Consider the following 23,596-nt stretch of genomic DNA (forward strand, 5'->3'; position numbering starts at 1 on the left):
TATTGCCTTTTTCCATAGGTATTGGAACTGAGGACTTCTCGGAATAATCACTTGATAATCTTGATAATTCCAGATTTATCACTAAAGAACTGTTAATCTTGAGGCTCTGGGAAGAAGAACAAAGACTTTTCTTTTTTTTTTTTTTTGAACAAAGACTTTTCAAGAGAGAACATTTAAGAGATAACAGCTTAGAGAAGAATCTGACTATTTAATGGCCTGGAGATATTAGAGAAGTCAACTGGCTAATCTCTATTTGTTGATTGAAGAAGCCTGAGGTAAACTAAGTCTCCTAAATTATTCTAGCTCAATGGATTATTTACCTCTAAATAAATCTCTTTATTGTGAGGGATTATATGATTTTTTCATAAAATGATTAACTAAAATGGATTGAACCTGTAATCTGAATTTAGTTTATGAAGATCTGATGGGTTTGGAAAATGAAATTCTTTGTACAAACCTTATAATAGAATACTCATACTAGCTCAAAGTAAACATTTGTCAACCTTGTAAGATTGACCACCATAAACCCATAAATTTAAGCATAAACACCTGCAAACATCTGTAAACCTTATGAAACTGTCCATCATAAACTCAGGTAAACATATCTGCAAATAAGCCAACTATATCCACTAGGTTAGAATTTAACAAATCTGTGCTATTTCCATCTAAACGGCAGTGAAAATTAACCGGATAAGGGAAGGGGGGTTGTCATGGACTCTTGTTTAATTTCTGTGACCACGGCCTCCCCTCAATGGAGAACTCCGGTGAGTGGACTGCCCATTTCTCTAAAGATCCTAATAAAACTTCTTTTCTTCACTTTGAATTATTTCTGAGTGTTTTTGAAGTGGGTTTGCCATGCCTCACAGTATGGAAAATTTTTTTTACATAATTATAACTTCAAATATGACAGATTCAAATAGATAGGGACTACTTTATGGGGGTCATTATCCATATTTATTAGGGCAATGCCATATACAAAAGGAGGATCATGGAAACAAGGACCATGTGATCTGTATCTTTGAAAAATATCATAAGACATATTTAGGGGCGCTGTTAAAACTTAAGAGAACAAACATGTCCTTTGCAATATTTGATAATCACTCTCTTTTTGATTTTCTCATGACTTTACTCTTGCTCTGTTTTCCTTTTACCTTCCTGCCTAGTCTCAGTCCCCTCTGAGGAATCCTCATCCAAGTCAAACTAACCATAGGGGTCCCCCACCCACCCAACTTATATCTTGGGCCCTCTTCTTCCATTATACTATTTCAGTTGCTACCAACAGGTCCCCAGGATTCATTATCTCAACTCTATGCTCTATCCTAATTGACTTTTTACACTTTATGTGTGCTTGCTAACTGGTTTTTCATCCACCCTCTATTATTTGTCTCATTTTCTTATGCTCTCGATAGGAAGTTTAGCTTTAACAGGTGCAGACTACCAGGCTCTGACTGCAGCTTCTCCATTAGAAAGCTAGATACATACTGAACAATGGAAAGTAATCACAAAGAGAAGGTGTTAGCAGTGGGAGGGACCAAGGGAAGTCCATATGTGTTTCCCTGCTAGTCTCCCAGGGAAATTATCTTCTCTTTTTGTATGTATATAAAGCATCTAATTATGCATTACATTACAAGATATAGAAAACGGAAGGTAAACCCATTCTAGAGAGTAACCTCCCGGCTAGAATTTAGCAGCGGGAAAGGTCCCAGTCCTCAGCTGCAGGCTTTTCCAGGTGCTTCTCATAGCTCCTTCATCCTAGATTTATATTCCTTTTAACTCTTCCTTTATCTTGCCAGAGACCTACACAACAAGGGGAAGATTCTCTCAGCGGAAGTCCCTGGAGGCTTTTCTCAGTGCCATCTGTCTCAAGACTTTTCTTTATCTTCTGGACATCTTGAACGTAAGTAACAGCTAGGTGACTCGGTGGACGACAAGCTGGTCCACGAGTTTGAACGACCTTACATTTAATTAGTTGTGCGATCCTGATCAAGTGGCTCGCTTCCCTTTGCACCAGTTCCTTACGCTGCAAAATGAGACGAAGAAAGAAATGGCAAACTCTTCAGAATCTTTGCTAAGAAAACTCCAAATGGGTCAGGAAGAGTGAGTCACCACGGAACCATCAAAAAAAAAAATCTTGTATACGATAGGTTTTTTTGTTTTGTTTTGTTTTGTTTTTTGCTTCTTGATTCCCCATTAGAATTTCATTACCCAAGGACAAGAAAGGCTGCTTTCAGGAGTCTCAGCCGCCGTCACATAGAACCAAGCCTGACCCAACAGTAGCTTAATAACTGCGGCTTGATTGACTTAGTCCTTCTAGTCGAAAAGTACTCCCGTAAGGCTTTGCCTTTTCCGCATTTCTAACAAACGTTCTTTTGGGCTCCAGGCCTTAGGGGCCAGAACTTGACCCAAGGTGGAAGTCAGTGGAATTGATAGGGACAATGGCTGTTTAGCACGGTGCTTAACAGTTCTCAGTTCAGCACGTGTACTTAGTACTTACTATGGTTCTACAAGATTCACCCCTTTGATAAGAGAGCATATACAAGCTAGGAGCCTCAGCCAGGACTCAGAGGGGGAGATTCAGAAGCCAGAGAAGGCAGGCGGGAGCTCAAGCTCTCGGGACCCAGGCCAGACTGAAAGGCTCTCCAGAAAGCCGCCCAGCCCCAGGAAGGAGACAATACCGGATGTGGACTAAAAGACAGCTAACCGGGCCACAGGAAAGGAGACAGGACTTGGAAAGAGACAATAAAGGATCTGGCCTTTAACCCCTGGCTGCACTTGTGGTGATTACTGCACCGAAAGGAAGGCTGCTCCAGAGACCCAAGAAAACCCCACCCGAGATTACATTTTAGAACACTACAGCCACGGGGTCAGCTTTCTCTCACGCTTTCTGCTGTTTCCCACACACACACAAAAGCTAACCGCGCCCGGCCAGCGTGCAGCAGGTGCACGCGCCGCTCCTCTCCCGTCAGTCCCGCCTCCCGGGAGGAGTACGCTCAGCAACTTCCCTCGGCTGCCACTCCCTCTCCCCGCCCCCGACAGGTGGCCTCTGCTCTCTCCTCCCGTCAGCCACGCCTCCGGGAAGCGCTTGCACCCACCAATTCACTCCTCTGTCCCGCCCCCGCCCGCTTCGCTTCTCGAGCCGGCCCTCCACGTAGGCACTCAATCCACTCACCCACAACGGGCTGGGCGGAATAACTACTTCCGGGTCGTAAACGCTCCCCCGCCCCTTTTCCTTCGGTAATTTCGCTCACTTCCTGCAATCTCCGATCTCTTTTGGACCCACTGTCTCGGCTGCCGCTGCAGCTGCCACCGCGGTAGCTTTGCCCCCTTCCTGTCCCCTCCCTTACCTGTTCCTTTACCGTCTCTCGGTCCGGGTCTTTCCCCCTCCCTCACCCGGGCCGCGCGCCGCTTCTCCTCTTTCCCCGCGGCTCCCGGGCTCTCCCCTCGCAGAGCCGTTTCCCCGGGAGACCGCCGCAGCCCTTCCTTCCCTCGGCCGCCGGCTCCCCGGTCGTCGGGGCCTGGGCAAGCTTCAGGGCCGCCTCCGCAGTGGTGAGCCGCCGGAGGAACCGGGAGGTCTGGCCCGGACTCGCTCGGCTTTGTGTGCGTGTGTCTCCCGCCCAGCCCCGTCGCCGTAGTCTTCCGGCCGCCCCCAGCCTGGGACATGCCTCGGCCGGGCTCGGTTTGGGCGGCTGCCCTCTTGTTGGCGCTGGCGCTGGGACGGGGCAGCTCCTCGGAGATCACCTTCGAGCTGCCGGACAACGCCAAGCAGTGTTTCTACGAAGACATCACCCAGGGCACCAAGTGCACCCTCGAATTCCAGGTATCGGAGCCGGGCGGGGCCGGGTGGGCGAGGAGCCGCCAGGCGGGCCGGAAAAGCGAACCTGCCGGGGCCGGAGCCTGCCTCGTTCCTCGGGAAGCCCTGGGAAATGGGCGGCGGGGGCTGAGTCGCAGTCAGCTTTAGGGGAGGAAGGGAGTTATCCGGGATAAAATACAAATCGATCCAACGTGCATTTATTTAGCACCTACTGTATAATAAGATGAAAGTAGAAACTTGAAGGGGAGGGCTTGATTCAATGCTTATATTCCTAACCTTTAAAGAATATATACTGGAATCTTCCTATCAGTAACCCATGTTATTACCATGTGCCAGGCACTGTGCCAAGGGTGGGGATAGAAAGACACCATAATATGGGGGAGGCTATTACTTGCCAAAATCTATATACAAACTAGGAGGTGGTTATTCATTTGTCTCAGTCCTGTCCGACCGTTCCATGAGCTCTGGGGGGGCCTCCTTAGCTAAAATGCTGGAGCTGTAATTTCTCCGACCTGTTTTACAGATTAAAACTCGGGCAAATAGAAGTTAAGTAGTCTACCCTGGATTACACTGCTGACGATTGTCTGCGGCGGGATTTGCGCTGCTGAAAGGCCTGGCACTCCCTCTGTTACTCTGCCTTTCACACCCCATTTGGGTCCCTAGCTGCCACCAAACAAGGAAGGCCTGAATTCAAGTATGTCCCTCAGACACTGTGTGTGAGCCTGAGAAAGTGACTTAAAACCCGTTTGCCTCAGTTTCCTCAGTTGTAAAATGAGGATCAAACAAAATCATAATTATAAAGCACTTGGCACGGTGCCCAGCACTCAGCAAATGCTGTGTAAATATTAGCTGCTATTAATATAAGGTGGCAATATACCCATTTATTCTTATAAAAGTCGGATAAATCTGAATTCCAATGTGGCTTCAGGTCCTGGGCAAGTTATTTCATCAGCTTGTCTCATTTTCCTCAGATGTAAAAGGAGAATAATACTAGCTACTTCCTACTGTTGTGAGGATCAAATGAAATATTTGAAAAGTGCTTACTTAACAGGTAAACTAGGACACGTGGTAAACATATAAATGCATATTATTGCAGGATAAATTGAAAATAATCAGCAAAGGGGAGACTCTAGAATTAGAGGAGGGGGAGCCCAGCAAACATTATTAAGCACTTACTATATGCCAGGCACAATGAAAAGGCCTTGGGATACAAAGGAAGCTAAAAATTATCCCTGCCCTCAAGTGTGTGTGTGGGGGCAATTTGAAATCAACTACTTACAGAAATACTGGATATATTAAAATTAATCTCAGCAACAAAGTACTAGCATTAAGAGGGACTTGGGAAAGACTTCTTGCAGGAGATAAGATTTAGGTACTTTATAAACTCATAGAACCTCTTTGGAATTCATATTTTAAGTGCATAAAGCAGAATATGCGGAATGACAAGAAATCGGATATATTGATATATATGTGTACACACACACACACACACACACACAAATTTAAGTTAACAGGCCCCAGATAACTCCTATTCCTGTATATCTTCTAATTCTAGTAGCTGCTTGACTGACTGGGTGGCCTTCCTACAGTTTTGTTATAACCTCAACCCTGATCTCCCTAGCAAAGTTTGTTCTTTAGGTTTTCTTTAAATTCTTGATTTCTTTACATTTCCTACTTATTTCTTTACTTGTAACGTGCTCTCCTGGCAGTTACAATTACTAGTCTGTCCTAGACCCACCAGAGTACCTTTGACCACTGTCCTTTGCAGTGTGAACTCTACCTGGCTCGCCTCCTCTGAGGCCTTCTAAGGTCTCTGGCCACAATCTCTTGAATCTATAGCTTAATAACCGGTAGCGCACTCAAGAACAACCACGTGTAATCTTAAAAGCCTTTATTATACCTACTCACATAATGCCCTAACTGATGCCCTGACTTGTTGGTTCCCGAGTGAACACCTGGTCAGAAGACCCATGTGTTCACTACCAAAATCCTTACCTCTTTCGGCTACCCATCTTGGCTTGGCCACCCAGGCTAGGAGCCAGGGTGAACAGCAGGAGGTTAAAGAGGGCGGTTGCTGCCTGCAGTGGGCTTACATAGGGCCTGTGAGGTCACACACACAGCCAATCAGCGAGAGAGACACCCATTACAAAACTATCTCAATATGGCCAGGATCCCGCCCAAGCGCAGTCCTAATATCCACAGAAATTACTTCTGGGCCTCAATCTCCCGATGCACTGTGTCCACCCATTTAAAGGGTCCTTACATTTACTAGCAGCAACTTCAGTGGTTTGCTGGAGAAAAAAAGAAAGATGTATTTTTCATTTTGTAAACTTTAAGGCATGAAGACATTTGAATCCAGTAGATACAGTCAGCCTCTAATTAGAGATACTTGAGTTAATTGAATAATTAAGTTTCTTTGAATCATTAAGTTTCTTTAAATCTTACTAAAGCTTTTTTTTTTTTACTTGAGATTTAGACATCAGCACTCTCCCTTCCCGTTGTTATTACCCATCTTTTCCCACAAATAGCTTTAAATGGTCATCAATATCTAGTTGGTTATTTTATAATTTTCAATTTCATTTTATTGCAGTGAGATGTCACCAAAATGAAGTCCATTAGCCTTTCTGTGTCAACATTTTATGAAAGAACATTTCTTCATATAATATTCTGAAAAAGTGTTTAGGTCACATTCTTGTAAGTAGATGATTTTAGGTTGTTAGCCTTGCTTTTAAAGAATTTCCATTTTAGATTTTTGTAATATGTATCAAAAGTTGTGGCTTCCTAAGCTTATTTTATTTAATTAATTTATTTTATTAATCAAGCAGCAGTATGTAGAGTCATTTGAAAAGAGGACAGGTTGGAATGTTTTTGACATTGTATATCTTGATTTCAAAGTACGGTGATGTGCTCCTATGGATAATATTAGGGAAATAAAGACTAGATGGATTCATAAGTGATTTCAAAGAATTCTTGTCAGCCAATAGTAGCAAAGTGAGGGTTTTTCTAGTAGTTCGCTTTTGGAGTCTACTCTTTGACTTTAAACCACTAAGCACTTTTATTATCAAGTTAAGATATAGAAGATAAGCCACTCAATCTCCAGATAACACAGAATTCAAGAGGGTTATTTCATAATGATTAATGATAATCCATTTTTGAACTTTCTCTCACCTCACTTTAATCAAAATCTGCCAAATAATAATAACAGTAATAAAGTATTATATGACAAATGAAGAAATTGAAGCTGAGTGAAGGAAGTGACTTATCCAGGGTCACACAACTAGTAAGTTTCTGAGGTGAGATTTCAAATCAAGTCCTGATTCCCAAGTCTAGTGCTCTATCACCTGTACTATTTAATCTTCTTTCCTCAGCCACTCATAATAGCATCATTAAATGCCTTTTGGATACATGGACTATATCACATGAGCATCTCAAATTCAATACTCGTTATTGAATGAATTGAATGAATGAACTCATTAACTTTTCCCCAAAATTATTCCCTCTTCCCAGTTTCTCTATTACCGTTAAGTACACTATCATTCTTTCAATCATCTAGGTTTTGAAATATGAGGTCCTTCTCAACTCCTCCCTCGAATTCACCCTGGATAGTTAATCTATTGTCAAATCTTGTCATTTCTACCTTCCCTTCTTTCATTTCTCCTAATCCACAGTCCATTGAATTACCAAAGTGATTTTCCTAAAGTATAGATCTAATTATGTCACTCGTCTACCCACTTAACTCCAATGACTCCTTATTACCACCAAGTTTAGCATTTATAATTTTCATAATCTGCCCCCTTTCTTTTCTAGTCTTCCATACTGTCTTCCCCTCCAAACATTTACAATACAGTCACACTGGCCTACTTGCTGGTCCTCACACTTTACATTCCATCTCCCTGCCCAGAATGCTCCCCTCCTCACCTTTGCCTCTTAGCATCCCTGACTTCAAGATTGGAGCTCAGTCTTTCCTAGTCTTGTATACTGCTAGTACCTTCCCTCTGAGAAGACTATCCATTTCTCTATCTTGTATTTACCTAGATATTGATATATTTTCTTCTCCATTAGAATAGTGTGGACAGGCAAAGATGTTTTTGTTTTTTGCCATTCTTAGTATCCCTGATGCTTTCTAAAGATGCCACGTTCATATTAAGCCATTAATAAAGGCTTGTTAACTGTAATTTGCCTGAAGATAACACACCTTTGCAAATAACATTTGAAATGACTATAATAATTTGTATCTAAAGCATTTTGCATACATTATCTTATTTAGTCTCACAACAACCTATGGATGTAAGTACTATGGGAGAGTTTTACCCATATTTTATTAGTGAAAAAATAGCCTTGTAGCTATTGTAGATTAGCTATTGTAACTAACCTACAAGGCTATTGTAGGTGCTCATGGTAACACAACTAACTTTCTCCTGATTCCAAATTAAGTATTCTTTCTACTATACAGTGGTATATCTCCAAATCTTGGGCAGCATTACTAAACTTTGGATTGGTGTCCCTACTTTCCTCCAACAACCTCTGCCTTAGGAGACAGCTAATGGCTTTTTTTTCCCCCCCATTTTACAGTTAGCTAAAGAAAAAGGGAAGCCAAAAAGTTCCTCAGGTCCTGGTTGGGAGACAGTATAGAAATTCTCCAATACTTTTTAAAGTGGGATAACGTGACCAAGAATCTCATTGGAAGGGCAAGCATAGGTGGACTTCAAGTGTGCATCATTGTAGGAGATTCAAAATGATGAGGTCACTTCCATTTGAATAAATATAACTTATTAGAATAATATAAATAAAAATATATATTACGCAAATGGCAGTGATATCATTATGTTGAATCTTTTGCATAACAAATCTTAAACTGTTAAGCAGATGTCAGCCTTCCAAGAAACTCTTGGTGCCTGTTATTCTTCTATATTTCTGATATGAATTAATAATTGATTCAGTAACTGTTAGGCTAGAATTTCTGACTTCCTTGTTGGTGTCATTAGTCTTAAAGAGGTCCTAATCTCAAACTTGGGTAATCCTGCTAGCCAGTTTTTTACTCTTGTAATTGGGTTGCTGAGAAAAATCATGAAATCAAATTGATTTCACCCACGATAAATTTATAGCACGTGCCTTCAAGTGAATCCTCATTGCTGTCTAGCAGCATTTTACTCTTATTTCCCAAGCTTGTTCCTCTTTGCTTGATCCACTTTAATTTAACAGCACATGACAAAACAACACCTCACTGAAACTTCAAAAATTGGCACGTGACCTATGCTCTTTTTCTACTGAAGATGATGTAGAACCTTGGGATTATACTATAATAAAATTAAAGGACATAAGAATGTTTAGCCTAGAGGAGAAAAATTTTAGAAATTACTAGGAAACAGATTGAGGATTGGTGTGAGAAAAAAGTTCCTACTAAAGAGTAATGGCCTTCCAACTGTATGAACAATGAAACTTTGGGTATGTTACAGAGAATTTTTGTTCTAATGTGTGTTATATAGGAAGGCCTCAGTGATCCTTCATTATGAGTCTGAATTCTAGTCTGTTAATCTCAAGTTATTTATTATCATTCTTAAAATCACTACCAATTCTCTTCTCTCTGTCTTGCAAGAAAGATTCTGATATGTACCAAAGCTAACCTCTAATTGATCATCAATAGTAACTTCCTTATCCTTTAATTCCAAAGGCCTTTTCAGTCCTTTTCCTTGAGTTCTCTGTAGCAATTGATAAAACTAGCCACCTTTTCCTGTGTACTTTCTCTTTCCTTAGCTTCAGAGTTACCAGTCTAGTAAGCATATACCTGTCATCTTCATTAGTCCTTCTCTTGATTCTGTAATGTAAGTATTCCTTGAGTTTTGTCTGGCATTGTCTTTTCTCTTAACTTCAGATTTTCTTAGAATCTCATATAGGCTTCACCTTTGATTTGTTACTCTAAAATTCTGGTTCTGATCTCATTTCCAAGCTCTAGCACTGCATTTCTATCAACATCTTAAACTCAAACATATTTAAAATCAAGATTATCTTTACTCAAAATCTACATTATCTGATTTTAACTGTTCATTTTTCCCTTATTCAGTTTCCACTATTTGATACTTTTATGTTGTTGGGTTGGGGTTTCTTTTCTTTTTTTTTTTAAACTCTTTCCTCTTCCTCATTTCTCACATTCAATTCTTTACCAAATTCTGTAGCATTTCTTATGTCTATTACTCTTTCTTCTTCCAATGCCTGCACCTTAATATAGGACTTCACTAATATTCACATCATAGACTCTTGTAGTAGACTATTTGCAGATCTGTCCACCCTTTTCTCACTCCAATATACCTTTAATAATTTTATCAATCAAGTAATACTGTGTCCCTGGCACTGTACTAAGCTGGAAATACAAAAGAAATAAGACAGTCCCTGCCCTCAAGGAGGCAATCTAATGAGGGAGACCTTTCATAATAAATATAAACAAAGCAAGCTGTACACAGGATAAACAGGAAGCAACAGGGAAGGCTATAAAACTAAGAGGGTTTGGAGAAGGCTTCCTATTGAAGGTAGAATTTTAGTTGGAAATTATAGGAACCCAAGGGAGTTAGTAATTTGGTATGGAAGAGGAGGAGAATTCCACACATGAGATGTGGGTTGGGGAGCAACCAGAAAATGCCTAGAGTGGAGAGATTAGGGAAGGATGTTATTTAATGGGACAGTTGTCCCTGAAGAATACATGTTGAGAAATAAAATGTAAAAAGATTAGGAATACATGAGGAGGTTAGGTTGTAAAAGGCTTTGAATACCAAAGAAAGCATTTTAAATTTGGTTCCAGGAGCAGTATGAAGGTACAGGGTTTATTGAGTATGGATATGACATGGTCATACCCGTACAACAGGGAAATGACTTGTGCAGCTGAACAGAGTATGTATTGGAGTGAAGAGACTTGAAGCAGGTACACCCATCAGCAGACTGTTGCAGTAAGCCAGGCATGAGTTGATGAAGGCCTACATCAGAGTGGTGGTAGTGTCAGAAGGGAATGTGTTTGAGCTATATTGCAAAGCTATATTCCAGCCTTGGAAACAGATTTGATGTGGGAAGTAAGAGATCCTGAGGAGTCCAGGGTGACTTGAAGGCCTGAAAGGACAGGAAGGCTGGTATTGCACTCTATGGTAAAGGGAAGATAGGACTAAGCTATGTTTGGAGAAAGATAATGAAATTCAGTTTCGGATGTTTGGTTTTAAGATGTCTGTTAGACATCCAGATTAGATTTCTGAAAGCTAGGAGGCGCGGAACCAAGATGACAGAAAAACCAAAAAGTTGCCTAAACTTTCCCTCACATAAAAATCAAGTCTCTAAATGGGTTCTGGAGCAACAGAACCCACAAAAAAGAAGGAAGGGAAACAATTTTCCAGAGTAAGATAACTTAGAAGAAGTTCAGGAAAGGTTGTCTCACTTGGGTAAAAGGAAGTGCAACCCAAAACAGATTGTGTCTGGGCAAGGCAGTAGGAGAACTTTTAGCTGCAGCATAGATCAGCACCTGATGCCCTTAATTTTGGCTCAGCAGACTAGTGGCACAGCAAACCAGTTGTAAGACTTCTAGACCCAGCATAGAAGATAAGACCAGGACAGAAATTTCTGTCTTCAGATACAAAACTCAAGAGAAGTATAAAAAGACAAAGCAGAAAGAAAAAAGGGTTATTTTAAGATTAAACTATTTGCATCCTAATCACAAGATAATGCTTGTAGCTCTTGAGAACTGTGTATCAGAATAGTTAATGTAAAGAATCTAGTCTGGGTTTAAGTTGATTTTGATATGATGTAAACAAAAGAGATGAAAAAAATAATTGAACTGGGAGAAGAGGAAAGGAGGAGGTAGACTAAGGTAAATTATATCACATGAAGAAGCATACAAGGCTTATTGCAGTAGAAGGAAAGAAGAGGGGATAAGCATTGTTTGAACTTTACTCTCATCAGATTCAGTTCAAAGAGAATACCAGCAATTGAGTATAGAGATTGATCTTAGAGAAAAGAGTGTGGAGGGCAGAATGAGGTGTGTTCTGACACACAAAAAAATAAGTAAGAAGGGGCAAGGTGCAAAAAAGTATAAGCAGGGAAAATAGAATGAATGAAAATACACAGTAATCATAACTTTGAATGGGATGGACTCTCACATAAAATAGAATCAGATAAGGTGGATGATAATAATGGTATACTTAGAGAATCAACAAAAAAACTACTAGAAACAATAGCTTTAGCAATGTTGCAGTATATACAATAAACCCACCTAAATCATCATCATTTTTATATATTGCCAACAAAACCCAACAACAAAAGTTAGAAATTTTCCATTTAAAGTAATTAGGCAATGTAAAATGTTTGGCAGTCTATCTACCAAGACAAAACTTAGGTATTATATGAGCACAATTGCGTATCAAGGAAATCGATGGGAGGGAAATGCAAAATAAGGTAACCTAGATGTACCAGATCTAAAGCTATAATATAAAGTGGCAATCTTCAAACTCTTTAGTACTGATTAAGAAAGAGAGTGGTGAATCAGTGGAATAGGTTAGGTATACAACACATAGTAGTCACTGATTATATTAACCTATTGTTTGATAAATCCAAAGACTCCAACTTCTGCATAAGAACTCACTATTTGATGAAAATTGGAAGGTAGTATGGCAGAAACTCGACATAAACTATTTTACATCCTATGCCAAGATAAATCAAAATGAGTTCATGATTTACACATAAAAGATACTATAAGCAAATTAGGAGAGCAACGAATAGTTTGCCTGTCAGATCTTTGGAGAAAGGAATTTATGATCAAACCAGAAATAAGGAAATGCAATGTTTTGATTACATTAAAAAAGTTACTCCCCACTTGATAAATTGTCAATGGATATGAATGGTTTTCAGATGAAGAAATTAAAGCTTCTATGATGATATGAAAAAAATCCTCTTAAACAGAGAAATGAAAATTAAAACAATTTTGAGGTACCACTTCACATCTGTCATATTGGCTAATATGACAGAAAAGGAATATGATAAATGTTGGAGAAGATGGAAAATTAGAACATTAGAATGCATTAGTATTGTAGGTGGAGTTGCTCTCCTTTCTGGAGAACAATTTGGAACTATGCCCAAAGGGTTGTAAAACTGCATATACTTTGATCTAGTAATACTACTACTACTACTAGGTCTAGCTCCCAAAGATTTCATAAAAAAGGGGAAAGGACCTATATGTTCAAATGTATAGCAGCTCTTTTTTTTGTGGTGGCAAAGAAGTGGAAATTGAGGAATGCTCATTAATTGGGGATTAACTAAACAAATTATGATATATAAAGGTAGTGGAATACAAAGTTCAGAAAAAAACTGAAAAAACTTAAAGGATCTGATGCTGAGTAAAGTGAGCACAAACGGAGAACATTGTACACAGTACCACAGCAACATTGTGTGATGATCAGCTATGATATTCTGAGCTCTTCTCAGCAAAATAATGATCCAGCATAATTCTAAGGGACCCATGATGAAAAATGCTGTCTATATCCAGAGAAAGAACTATGGAGTCTGTACAGATTGAAGCATACTATTTTCACTTTGGGTTTTTTTTGTTTGGTTGGCTTTGTTTTTTGTTTTTTTGTTTTTTGTATTTTGATGTGCTTTTTCCTTTTTTGTTTTGATTCTTCCCTTTACAACATAACTAATGAAAATGTTTTTTAACATGATTGTCCTTTTATAATCTATATTAGATTGCTGTCTTGGGGGAGAAAAACTTGGAACTCAAAACCTTATAAAAATGAATTTTGAAAACTTGTCTTTACGTGTAATGAGAAAAAAATATTGCAAAGTACAAAAAGATTTCTGTAAGGCACCTGGAGATGTGACATTGGAAATCAGCAGAGAGATTAGGGCAAGAAAGGTAGATTTGAAAATCATCAGCATAATGATGTTAATTAAATTCTTAAGAGCTGAGGAGATTACTAAGTGAAATAATTTGGATAGAGGTAAGAAAAAGAGGACAAGCAGTTAGAGGACATGATTTGGTAAGGAGACAGCAGGAGCAATCTATAGGTAGAAGGAGAAGTGGAAAAGAAAGTGCCCTGAAAACCTTGAAAGAAAAGAATGTCGAGGAGAAAGTGATCCACAGTATCAGAGGCTGCAGAGAGCCTGAGGAGAATGAAGATTTGAGCCAGGATTTGGTAACTGAGAAAAGATTAATAACTTTGGAGAATGAAAGTCAGATTGTAAGGAGTTAAGAAGAGAGGAAGAGGAGAGAAAGTAAAGATTCCTATTGCAGAAACCTTTTTCTGAGAGTTTAGCTACAAACGGCAGAAGAGATATATAGGACAATAGTTAGCAGGAATGGAGGGATCAAGTGAAGGTTTTTTCAGGATAGGGGATTCATGGGCATGTTTGTAAATGTGGAAAAGGAGCTGTAGAAAGGGAAAGATTGAAAAGTAAAAATTTGGGAACAGTGTTGGAAGAGATGGGATTAAAATGAAATCTCTTGAATAATTAGCCTCAATAAGGAATGGGACCACTTCATTTTGTGAGACTGGAGTGAAGGGAATGGCAGAAGATATCTGAATGATGAGATGAGAAAGAGGGGAGTAGTTCATAGCAAATGGCCCATTATTTCTAGAAAACGTCCAGGCTTAGAGGAACAATTGGAGATTTAAGAAGGGATAAAAGGATTTTGTTACAGAGAATAGGATCATGTTATGGAGAGTAGGAGGTATAGGACTGCCTAGCAGCAATGAGGGCTTATTTGAAGTTGTATAATAATTTGGAGTGGACCCATTCAGGATTTTTCTCCCACTTTGTTTAGTAGTAGATGTAGGGTCAAAGATGGTGAATGGTGGGGGGTGATCTAAGGGTGAAGCTTTGCTGAGTGTAATCAGTGATATGAGACTAATGCCAGAGAAACTAAGGCAAGACAGAGATTGTTTTTTAATTGTGGAGAATTTAGACTAGCCAACCAAATCAAACTCATGTTCAAAAATCATTCAGCTCAGAGTAACTGAGGAACAACAAGCAAGCAGGTAATAACAAACAAAAAGAATGCAGTTAGGTGATCAGGCAGCTATTATACAAAAAATTATTTCTCACAGCCTAAAGCAATAACAGGATGCATATAATCATGGGAATGGGCTTAGGAGGACCTTCCAGGCTCAGTATTTTTGGAGAACAATAATTTAGCTTATCTGTAGAAGCACCTCACAGGTATGATGCCCAAGTAAGCAGAACAGAAATAGACAAAGTCACTCTGTGGTCATGCTTGTCACATTGACCTTGTGTGTGAGATTAAGTTCAGGTTCTCATGAAAAACTTAAAGGGTCCTTTTTGGTTGATTAATAATCTTTCTTTTGCATAGAGCTAGTCATATTTTTGAGATGATACTCTTCAGTGGCTCTCTATTGCCAATGAGGTAAATTTCAGACTCTTTGACTAGTACCCTCTACAATATGGTCCAATTTTACATTTGTGGTCTTTTCTCATGTCGTTCCTCTGCATTTACTCCTTTTAGCCAAAATTGTAGTCTTAAGACTTAGTTGCAAGATAACATTAGCAAAATTAGGTCTTCTGGTCTAGCTTCCCACCAGTTTTAAGAGACTGTTCTGTAGCATGAAAAAGTCATCTAGCTTCCTTTTGAATACCTCTAGTTGTAGGAAACTTACTTCATGAAACATTTTATTCCATTATTGAATAGCTCTACTTGTTCTTTTATTTTTGAATTAAAATTTGCTTTTAAAGACTCACTAATAGAAATAATAGAATATGATATTGCCTACCATATTAAATGACCCGGCACTTTCATTTTAGCATTATAACAGGAAATTTGGTTAATGTCTTTAATTCTTATTTTACCCCAACTTCTCAGTGTTGTTTTTTCCACAGGTGATTACTGGTGGTCATTATGATGTAGATTGCCGGTTGGAAGATCCTGATGGTGTGGTGTTATATAAAGAAATGAAGAAACAATATGATAGTTTTACCTTCACTGCATCCAGAAATGGAACATACAAATTTTGTTTCAGCAATGAGTTCTCTACTTTCACACACAAAACTGTGTACTTTGACTTTCAAGTTGGTGAAGATCCACCATTGTTTCCTAGTGAGAACAGAGTCAGTGCTCTTACACAGGTAAAAAGCAAATATAGATCCTCAATGTAATAATGATAGTATCCACGAATGTTTTCTTTAAAAAAGACATCAAGAAGAAACGATGGCAGTGCACATCAATAACCCACCCTAGCCCACCCAGCATTGTGGGGGTGGATGGATGAGTGAGTATTTGGTGGAAAAAATGATGAACTCCTAAAACTTGGTGCCCTGAGACAAGGCAGAAATGATAAAATACAAGTATAACTTATGGAGATGAAAGATAATCTTTATAATTACTTAACATTGATCAGACTGCTTGAATCAGTACTATACAATTTTTTAGTTAAGTTTTTTCAATTAACATTTATCTTTCCCATCTTCCTTCCCATTGTGGAAAAAGGAGGGAAAGCCTTTATAACAGATCATCAGTCAAGTAAAACAAATTCCCTCCTTGACCCTATCCAAAAAATTATATGAATTTTTCTCCTTGTTCTGCTCACTTCACTCTGCATCAATTCATAAACGTCTTCCTAGTTTCTCTGAAACCATTTTTGCTTATTGTGCTTTGCAGCAATCAAAATATTGAGGAGTTGCAAAAATTAATTTAATACAAATTACTAAACAATCTGAAAAAGAACCTTAGGAAGAAGGGATAGAAATACTAGGAAAAAACTTAAAGTATATAGTGAAATTGCAAAGATAATAGGTATGCTATTTCTATCCATTTTACTATTCTCTATTAGAATGGCAAATTTCAAAGAAAAGAAGCTAATAGTTGAAAAGTTTTCACTTTTCCATCACTTTCTCCTTTATTAATTCCCAATAAAGGGATAGGTAAGTGGCACAGTGGATAGAGCCCCAGCTCTGATGGAGGACCCGAGTTCAATTCTGGCCTCAGACACACTTCCTAGATGTATGACCCTGGGCAAGTCACTTAACCCCAATTGCACCAGCAGAAAAGAAAAAGAAAAAAATAAATAAGTTTCCAGTAAAGAGGAGAGATGTTTGTAATACATTTTATAAAAGTCTTGGGGAATTAAATGAACAAAAAATATTAATGTAGGACACAAAAAGCTATCCACCCAATAATGGACAGAATCGGCTACACCCAGAAAAGGAACATTGGGAATTGAGTGTAAACTGTTTGCATTTTTTTTTTTCCCCCAGGTTATTTTTACCTTCTGAATCCAATTCTCCCTTCGCAACAAGAGAACTATTTGGTTCTACACACATATATTGTATCTAGGATATACTATAACATATTTAACATGTATAAGACTGCTTGCCATCTAGGGGAGGGGCTGGGAGGAGGGAAGGGAAAAGTCGGAACAGAAGTGAGTGCAAAGGATAATGTTGTAAAAAATTACCCATGCATATGTACTGTCAAAAAGTTATAATTAAAAAAAAAAAAAAAAAAAAACTAATCCACCACCAGAGAAAAGACTGAATAGAGATTGAACTGTACTTTTTTTTTTAACCTTATTTTTCTCAGTGGGATTTTGTCTATGTTTTCATTAACAAAATGACCAATATGGAAATATGTTTTGCATGAATGAAATATCAATTGGCTTCCCTTCTTACTGAGAGAGAAAGGAAGGAAGAATTTGAAGCTTAAAATTTTTTAAAAGATTAAGAATTGGACATGTAATTGAAAAAAACTTGGAATTTTTTCTTTGCTGAGGCAATTGGGGTGAAGTGACTTGCTTACACATAGCCAGGAAATATTAAGTGTCTGAGATCAGATTTGAGCTCAGGTCCTCCTGGCTTCAGGACTGGTGCTCTCTCCACCTAAGCTGCCCCTGATTTTTTTTTAAAGAAATATTTTTAAAATACCCAACTCTTAACTCAGTCAGCTTAATGCAAGACTTAGCATATATGTAGGTGCTTTACAAAATTGATAAGTTTTTAAAAATTAAATGAACCTACTATTTGTAAAAGGTAATTTTATTTAATATCCAAAACTACTACTACCATTTATATCAGTACATAAGTGCAAACACAAATAAAAGATGTGATTTCCTCAGCTTTAGGAATTCTCTCTGCCATCATAGATTAAAACCCACATATGACTTGATAGGTTCTAAAGGGTTGCCTGGCTCTAGAGATCAAGTGGTTTGGCAAGGTTTGAACCCAGGTCTTCCTAACTCCAAGCCTAGTATTCTGTTATTTCACATGCTTCTATAGCAATGGATATATATATATATATATATATATACATATAATTAGCAAGCATTTATTAAGTATCTTTTATGTATTAGATGCTTGGGATACATTTTTAAAAATCAAATCATCTGTGCTCTGAAAGAACTTATGTTTTATCAGAAGATATAGCTTGTACACAGGTAACTATATAAAGAATAAAAGATAGATAGTTCTCTTGCTGCTTTGCTACGTGATTTTCACACTCAAATTATTTCTTGCCCAGAATTTATTGATGACATTTATAAGAAAAAATCAAGCATAGTTCTTAGTTTCCAAACATATACATTTATTAATGTTCCCTGATGCAAAATATATAATAGAAAAATAATGTAACAGGTTATTTGTACTGAGTTAAACTGCCCGTTTGGTGTATCTATTGCTGCCAGAGCTTATCATCACCCTGGAATCTATAACAGAAACTAGTGGAGGGGGGGGAGGGAAGTTCTCTACTTTGCCTTACTTAAAAACAATTCACATGAAAGTCAAGACCCCATGACGTTAGTCCTCTTTAAAAATGAACAAGTGGTATAGGCAGCATTGAACAAAGTGATTATCTATAATTTGGGGAAGCTTCTGTGTTTAATTAAATGTCTCAAGATATAATATTAACTGGGTGTTTTTTTGCTTTTTTTATGTAAAACTTTAATCTTTGTGGAGTCATTACTATTTTATTTGATTTTCTTAAGGACATTGAGAGATATATATTCTCATTTTACTGGTAAAGAAACTGAAGCTTAAGAGACCATAAATATGCCTTTGGTTACATACTACTGTCTAAGACAATATACTTCCTGACTTCAGGCTATCCTATAGTGCCTCTCCCAGGATTCAGTAAAATATCCTTTTCTTTGGCAAGAAATGATAGAAAAATTATCATTTTTAGGATGAAGAAAAAACAATTTATCCTCCTAAAAAGAAGCATATTGGAAAGTAAACTATTAGTAAGGCTAACTTAAAATGTTTCTGCCTAGATGGAATCTGCTTGTGTATCAATTCACGAAGCTTTGAAGTCTGTCATCGACTACCAGACTCATTTCCGACTAAGAGAAGCTCAAGGACGCAGTCGTGCAGAGGATCTAAATACAAGAGTCGCCTATTGGTCAATTGGAGAAGCCATCATTCTTCTTGTTGTTAGCATAGGGCAGGTATTTCTTCTGAAAAGCTTTTTCTCAGATAAAAGAACCACCACAACCCGTGTTGGATCATAACTAGTGTTTTGAAAATCAATCTACTATACATCTGTAATGTTGCTATTTTCCAATTAATAGTAGGTACTGAAGAACTTAATATTGGCAATATTTTAAAAAACTCTTTACCCCCTTATGTTTGTTGTGGGGAAAAGGCAACATATATCCCTAAACCTTGGAAAAGGACACCTTTTTATTTGAATAAACTGAAAAACTTCAGAATTTGTTTGAAGCTTTTCATGATAAATATCCAACACAAATGTTCTTCCCTTTCCACAGTTTGTATTCATTCTTATCACTCTTAACTTTGTCATGTTGATTCTTTTTAATCATAAGACTACTTCTGTCATAGGGAACTGATGTTTTAAATCCTTAGGTTGCTTTAAAAATAAGTTATATTGTGGAGGGAGAAAACAGCCCTTTTAATAGTTTGGGCGTGAATTTTTGTTTTTTAAACCAATGTGATGAATTGTAGGCTAAGCCCTGTACTGCACTTTTGATTTGTTATGGGAAAAGTCTATGATAGTCAAATAATTTTGATTGAGTTTTGAGTTGATACATCATGGTGCAAATTGTTATTCTTCAATTGCCTGTAGAGTAGCAGGTTTATACTCATTCTGTGGTTTATAAAACTTTAAAAGCAGTGAGTTTTTCAGTAATTGTAGAATTGAAGCCTTAGGGATTTTGATTGAAAACACAAAGAAATTAGAGTTATAGTCAGAGAGAATTTTTGATAATTTTGCCACAATCATCACATTTTCTGTATTAGCTGATCTTTTGCTTTATAATAACAGGCTTTCTCCATGTGTGGCTACCTTGATTTTAGATATAAAGTTATTATAATTCTTGGAACTGTTTAAAATATAATTTGACATTTTCATTGTTAGCATTACACAATGCTGTACATTTACTAAGTATTAAGCAATGATACTTTTTTTCCCCCTGAGAACTTAGAACTGGAACCATACTTGTTATTTATATTTGGTTATTGGTCATGAAATAGTAACAGAAAAGGTTCAAAGTGTTTTATGCATTATTTTTTCATCCCAATGGATGGCCTGCATTGGTTTCATTGCTTGTATCTTTAATAGATATTATATTACATACTTTTATTGATCTGCCAAGGATTATTTCTTTGGAACATGAAAATATCAAAACTCTCATTAGGATTAGATTCCTCTGTCCTAGAATGGGATCATTTTACCATGTCTATTATGCTGAGCCAAAAAATACTACACATAGTTAAAACATTTTTCTGATGTTAAGCAAAAAAAGATTATTTGTTCCTCTATAGCTTTATATGAGAATGAGTGCTGTTTTAAAAATGTGATTGTTGAATTCCCTGGGTATCTGATACTAAATAATTACTAATTGGACAGCATTTCTAGGTCAGTCAGTTACCATTGTTGACCAGAAATTACCAATTCTTAATTCTGAGAGTTGTTTGGTTTGGTTTTCAAATACAAACACATTCCCAACAAGTTTTTCTTTTTTTTTTCAAGGGGGGGGGGGGGGGGAGTTGCTATACTGATTACCACAACATAGCAAAAACATTTGTTAACTGAGTCTTGCTGTGTGATTTTAATCCTTAAGATTCTTCAAGGCAAAACAGAATTGCATGTAACAAGGTCTGAATAAAGATCCAAAGTTGTAGATTTGTTCAAGAAATGTTTAGATATATGTATTTTTATCTAAATTGAATTTGATTTCAACCTAGTGAATATCTACTGCAATTGACAAAAGCATAGGTGTATTTTAATAGATTCTTTCATATTGCTTCTCTAGTCTGTTATATCTTTCAGATCTTCTATTAGGCATCATATATATATGGAACCATAAAGCAGAATAGTTCAGGTTTGGCAGAAGACAGGAATCATTTAATCTGTGCCCCTAAAAAAGTTCATTGTTTAATATGCTAAATTTTATGAAACCAGCATCTTTTGGAGAAAACAAAAATTGAAGTAGTATAAACCAAGAGTTGGTCCATACTATTTAAGCTAGTAAGTTCATTTTATTTTTTTATTTATTTTTTTTAGAATTTTTTTTCCCCACATTGTAAGTTCATTTTTTATGTTTATTTTCTTGACGTGTGTATATGTGTATTAGAAAATACACATCTCTCTATATTAGACACATGCTAGTTGAACGGTTTTTCTTCCTCCTGTTAACTTGTTGAGTCATAAAGAAAAATTTGAAGCCAGTTCTTTCATTCTTTCAATTTAATAGTTTGAAAATTCTAAAATGTTTGCTTGGACACATGGCATAGGATGCATATTTAAACATTCATAGTTGTATATATTTTTTTAAGTAGTTAATGGAAAGGGATTTAATATACAAGTTTATATGCTAAATCAACTTGAGACATTTTTGTGTTAAAAGAAGGAGTGGTTGTGTAAGTGATTCAAAAAGATCACCCAAAACTTGACAATATTAAACTTTGAATACAGTGAACTGAAAAACAATTTTTTAAAACTATTCTTTGAAAGATTTGTTTGTTTAAATTCTTGTGTATTGTCAGTTCCTGTTTTAGTTTGTAAATGTTTAACATTTATAGTTTGGATGGAAAAACCCCAGATCTTTTGAATATTGTTTTGGAAAAATTAAAACAAATTAATATATGAATATAATTCAGTGGCTTTTTTTTTTTTTTTTTTTTTTGTTTGTTTGTTTGTTTGTTTTGTTTAGTTTGGGACAGCCAGAAACTTCTGAATTAAACAGATATTGTTTCTGATGGATTATGCAAGTTGGTGTCATGTAGACTAAACATTTTGAGATCTTAATTTCCTTTTGCCAGAAGCCTTGGTGGAAGAGCCATTGTCTCCAAATCTGCACTTATTGCCACTGATAACTGAAACTTCTTTTGCTATTCTGCTCTTTGGAAGTTCATTTCTAGCCAAATTGAGTTTCTCATGGTCCCTTAACAAGCCTTATATTTTCCCCACCTTTCCACTTTGTTCAGCATTTTTCCTACACCTTCAATATGCTCTTCTCTTTTCACTATGCAAATAAGGATCCAGTTAAAATTTTACTAGTTTACAGTGGTCTTTGTACATTTCATTTGACAGTTAATGTTAGTAAGCCATGTATTTTTAGGTTTCAGTTTTTGTTTTGGGAGTTTTTTTAGGGGGTGGAGGGACAGTGCAAAGAGGAGGATGTGTATATCTTGATGTATATTTTTATCTCAAACTAGATTTTAACCTCTTAGTTAATTAAGTGGATTCCATAGTACCTCACTCAATGCCTTTTATACTTGTATATTGGGTAGACTCCAATACATATTTTTTGATTTATTTTTTAAAAAAGGACCTGGATCTCAGATATCAATAATTTAAGTCTAACTTTGTGGTAGATATTTTTCAGTTTAAAGCTAAACTTGCCTTTTATCTGTTTTCAGTATTTTCTACATCTTTCTTTTGGAAAAAAAAAACTCTTGGCTACTTTTAAGCCAAGGCCCCTTGCTTTTTTATACATCGTTTATATTGCTGCAATCCTACTAGTTGAAAACTAAACCATTGTAACAAGGAGTACAAATTACCAACTTTATCATCCATGAATGTTTTATCCCTGCTTTGCTAGTTTTCCCCGTGTTTCTCTGGAAGATCCTGCTTATCTTTCCCATTGTGTTACTTTCAAACAACATTTGTTTTGGGGCTCTCAAGACACTGAAGTTTTTTATTATTTTTCCTGTCCTATTCACCAATACACCTTTTGGAGGTTTTCTGGGGAATACAATAAAGTACTTAAAACTTCACTGTGTCATAGTAAGGTGCCAATCAGCTGATATTTATCTCTTACACTTGTCATTTTAACAATGCTTTTTACAAAAAATCTGTGATTAAAGTTAGAAGTGGTTGTTATCATTTCATAAGCATATAAAACATTGAAAGGAATTAGTTGGTGGGACTTTGGGTACACTTATATTGGCATTTTTCAGTTTTGTATAAAATGAATGCCAAATAGTTATAATGGGTATGTTATTGTGGAGCAGTATATTTTCAACATGCCTTGAGAACATAAAATGTTAAGTGTATAAACCGTCCCCAAAGCTGAAGTTTTTTTTTTTTTTTTTTTTTTTTTTTTTTTTTTTTTTAAATTCTTAGTAGTAGTGTTTTCAGAACAGAATGCTTTTAAAGGCTTGACCCAACAACGTGTTGCCCATGTATGTTGTGTTCTTATAAAGCCTTTGAAAAATCCAACAACTTTTTCAACTATATATGAAACTGGGAGATGTGGGAGATACATCATTTTGATAAGTCCAAATACTATAAAGATCCCTACTAAATGGTGTAGTGTTCAGAAGCTTCCCTTTGGGGATGGCATTATTTTG

The 23,596-nt window shown here is 37.0% G+C and overlaps 1 protein-coding gene across 1 annotated transcript; it reads left to right on the forward strand.

Annotated features, from left to right (window-relative positions):
• The first annotated feature begins 3,223 nt into the window (after nucleotides 1-3,223).
• Nucleotides 3,224-21,891, forward strand: TMED7 (transmembrane p24 trafficking protein 7). Its single transcript, XM_074297303.1, has 3 exons — nucleotides 3,224-3,817; nucleotides 15,674-15,919; nucleotides 19,054-21,891. The coding sequence occupies exons 1-3, from the start codon at nucleotides 3,659-3,661 to the stop codon at nucleotides 19,288-19,290; spliced, it is 642 nt and encodes a 213-aa protein (XP_074153404.1). The 5' UTR covers nucleotides 3,224-3,658; the 3' UTR covers nucleotides 19,291-21,891.
• Nucleotides 21,892-23,596: the final 1,705 nt, after the last annotated feature.

Source organism: Sminthopsis crassicaudata, chromosome 1 (genome assembly GCF_048593235.1).
Source record: "Sminthopsis crassicaudata isolate SCR6 chromosome 1, ASM4859323v1, whole genome shotgun sequence".
Taxonomy (NCBI): Eukaryota; Metazoa; Chordata; class Mammalia; order Dasyuromorphia; family Dasyuridae; genus Sminthopsis; species Sminthopsis crassicaudata.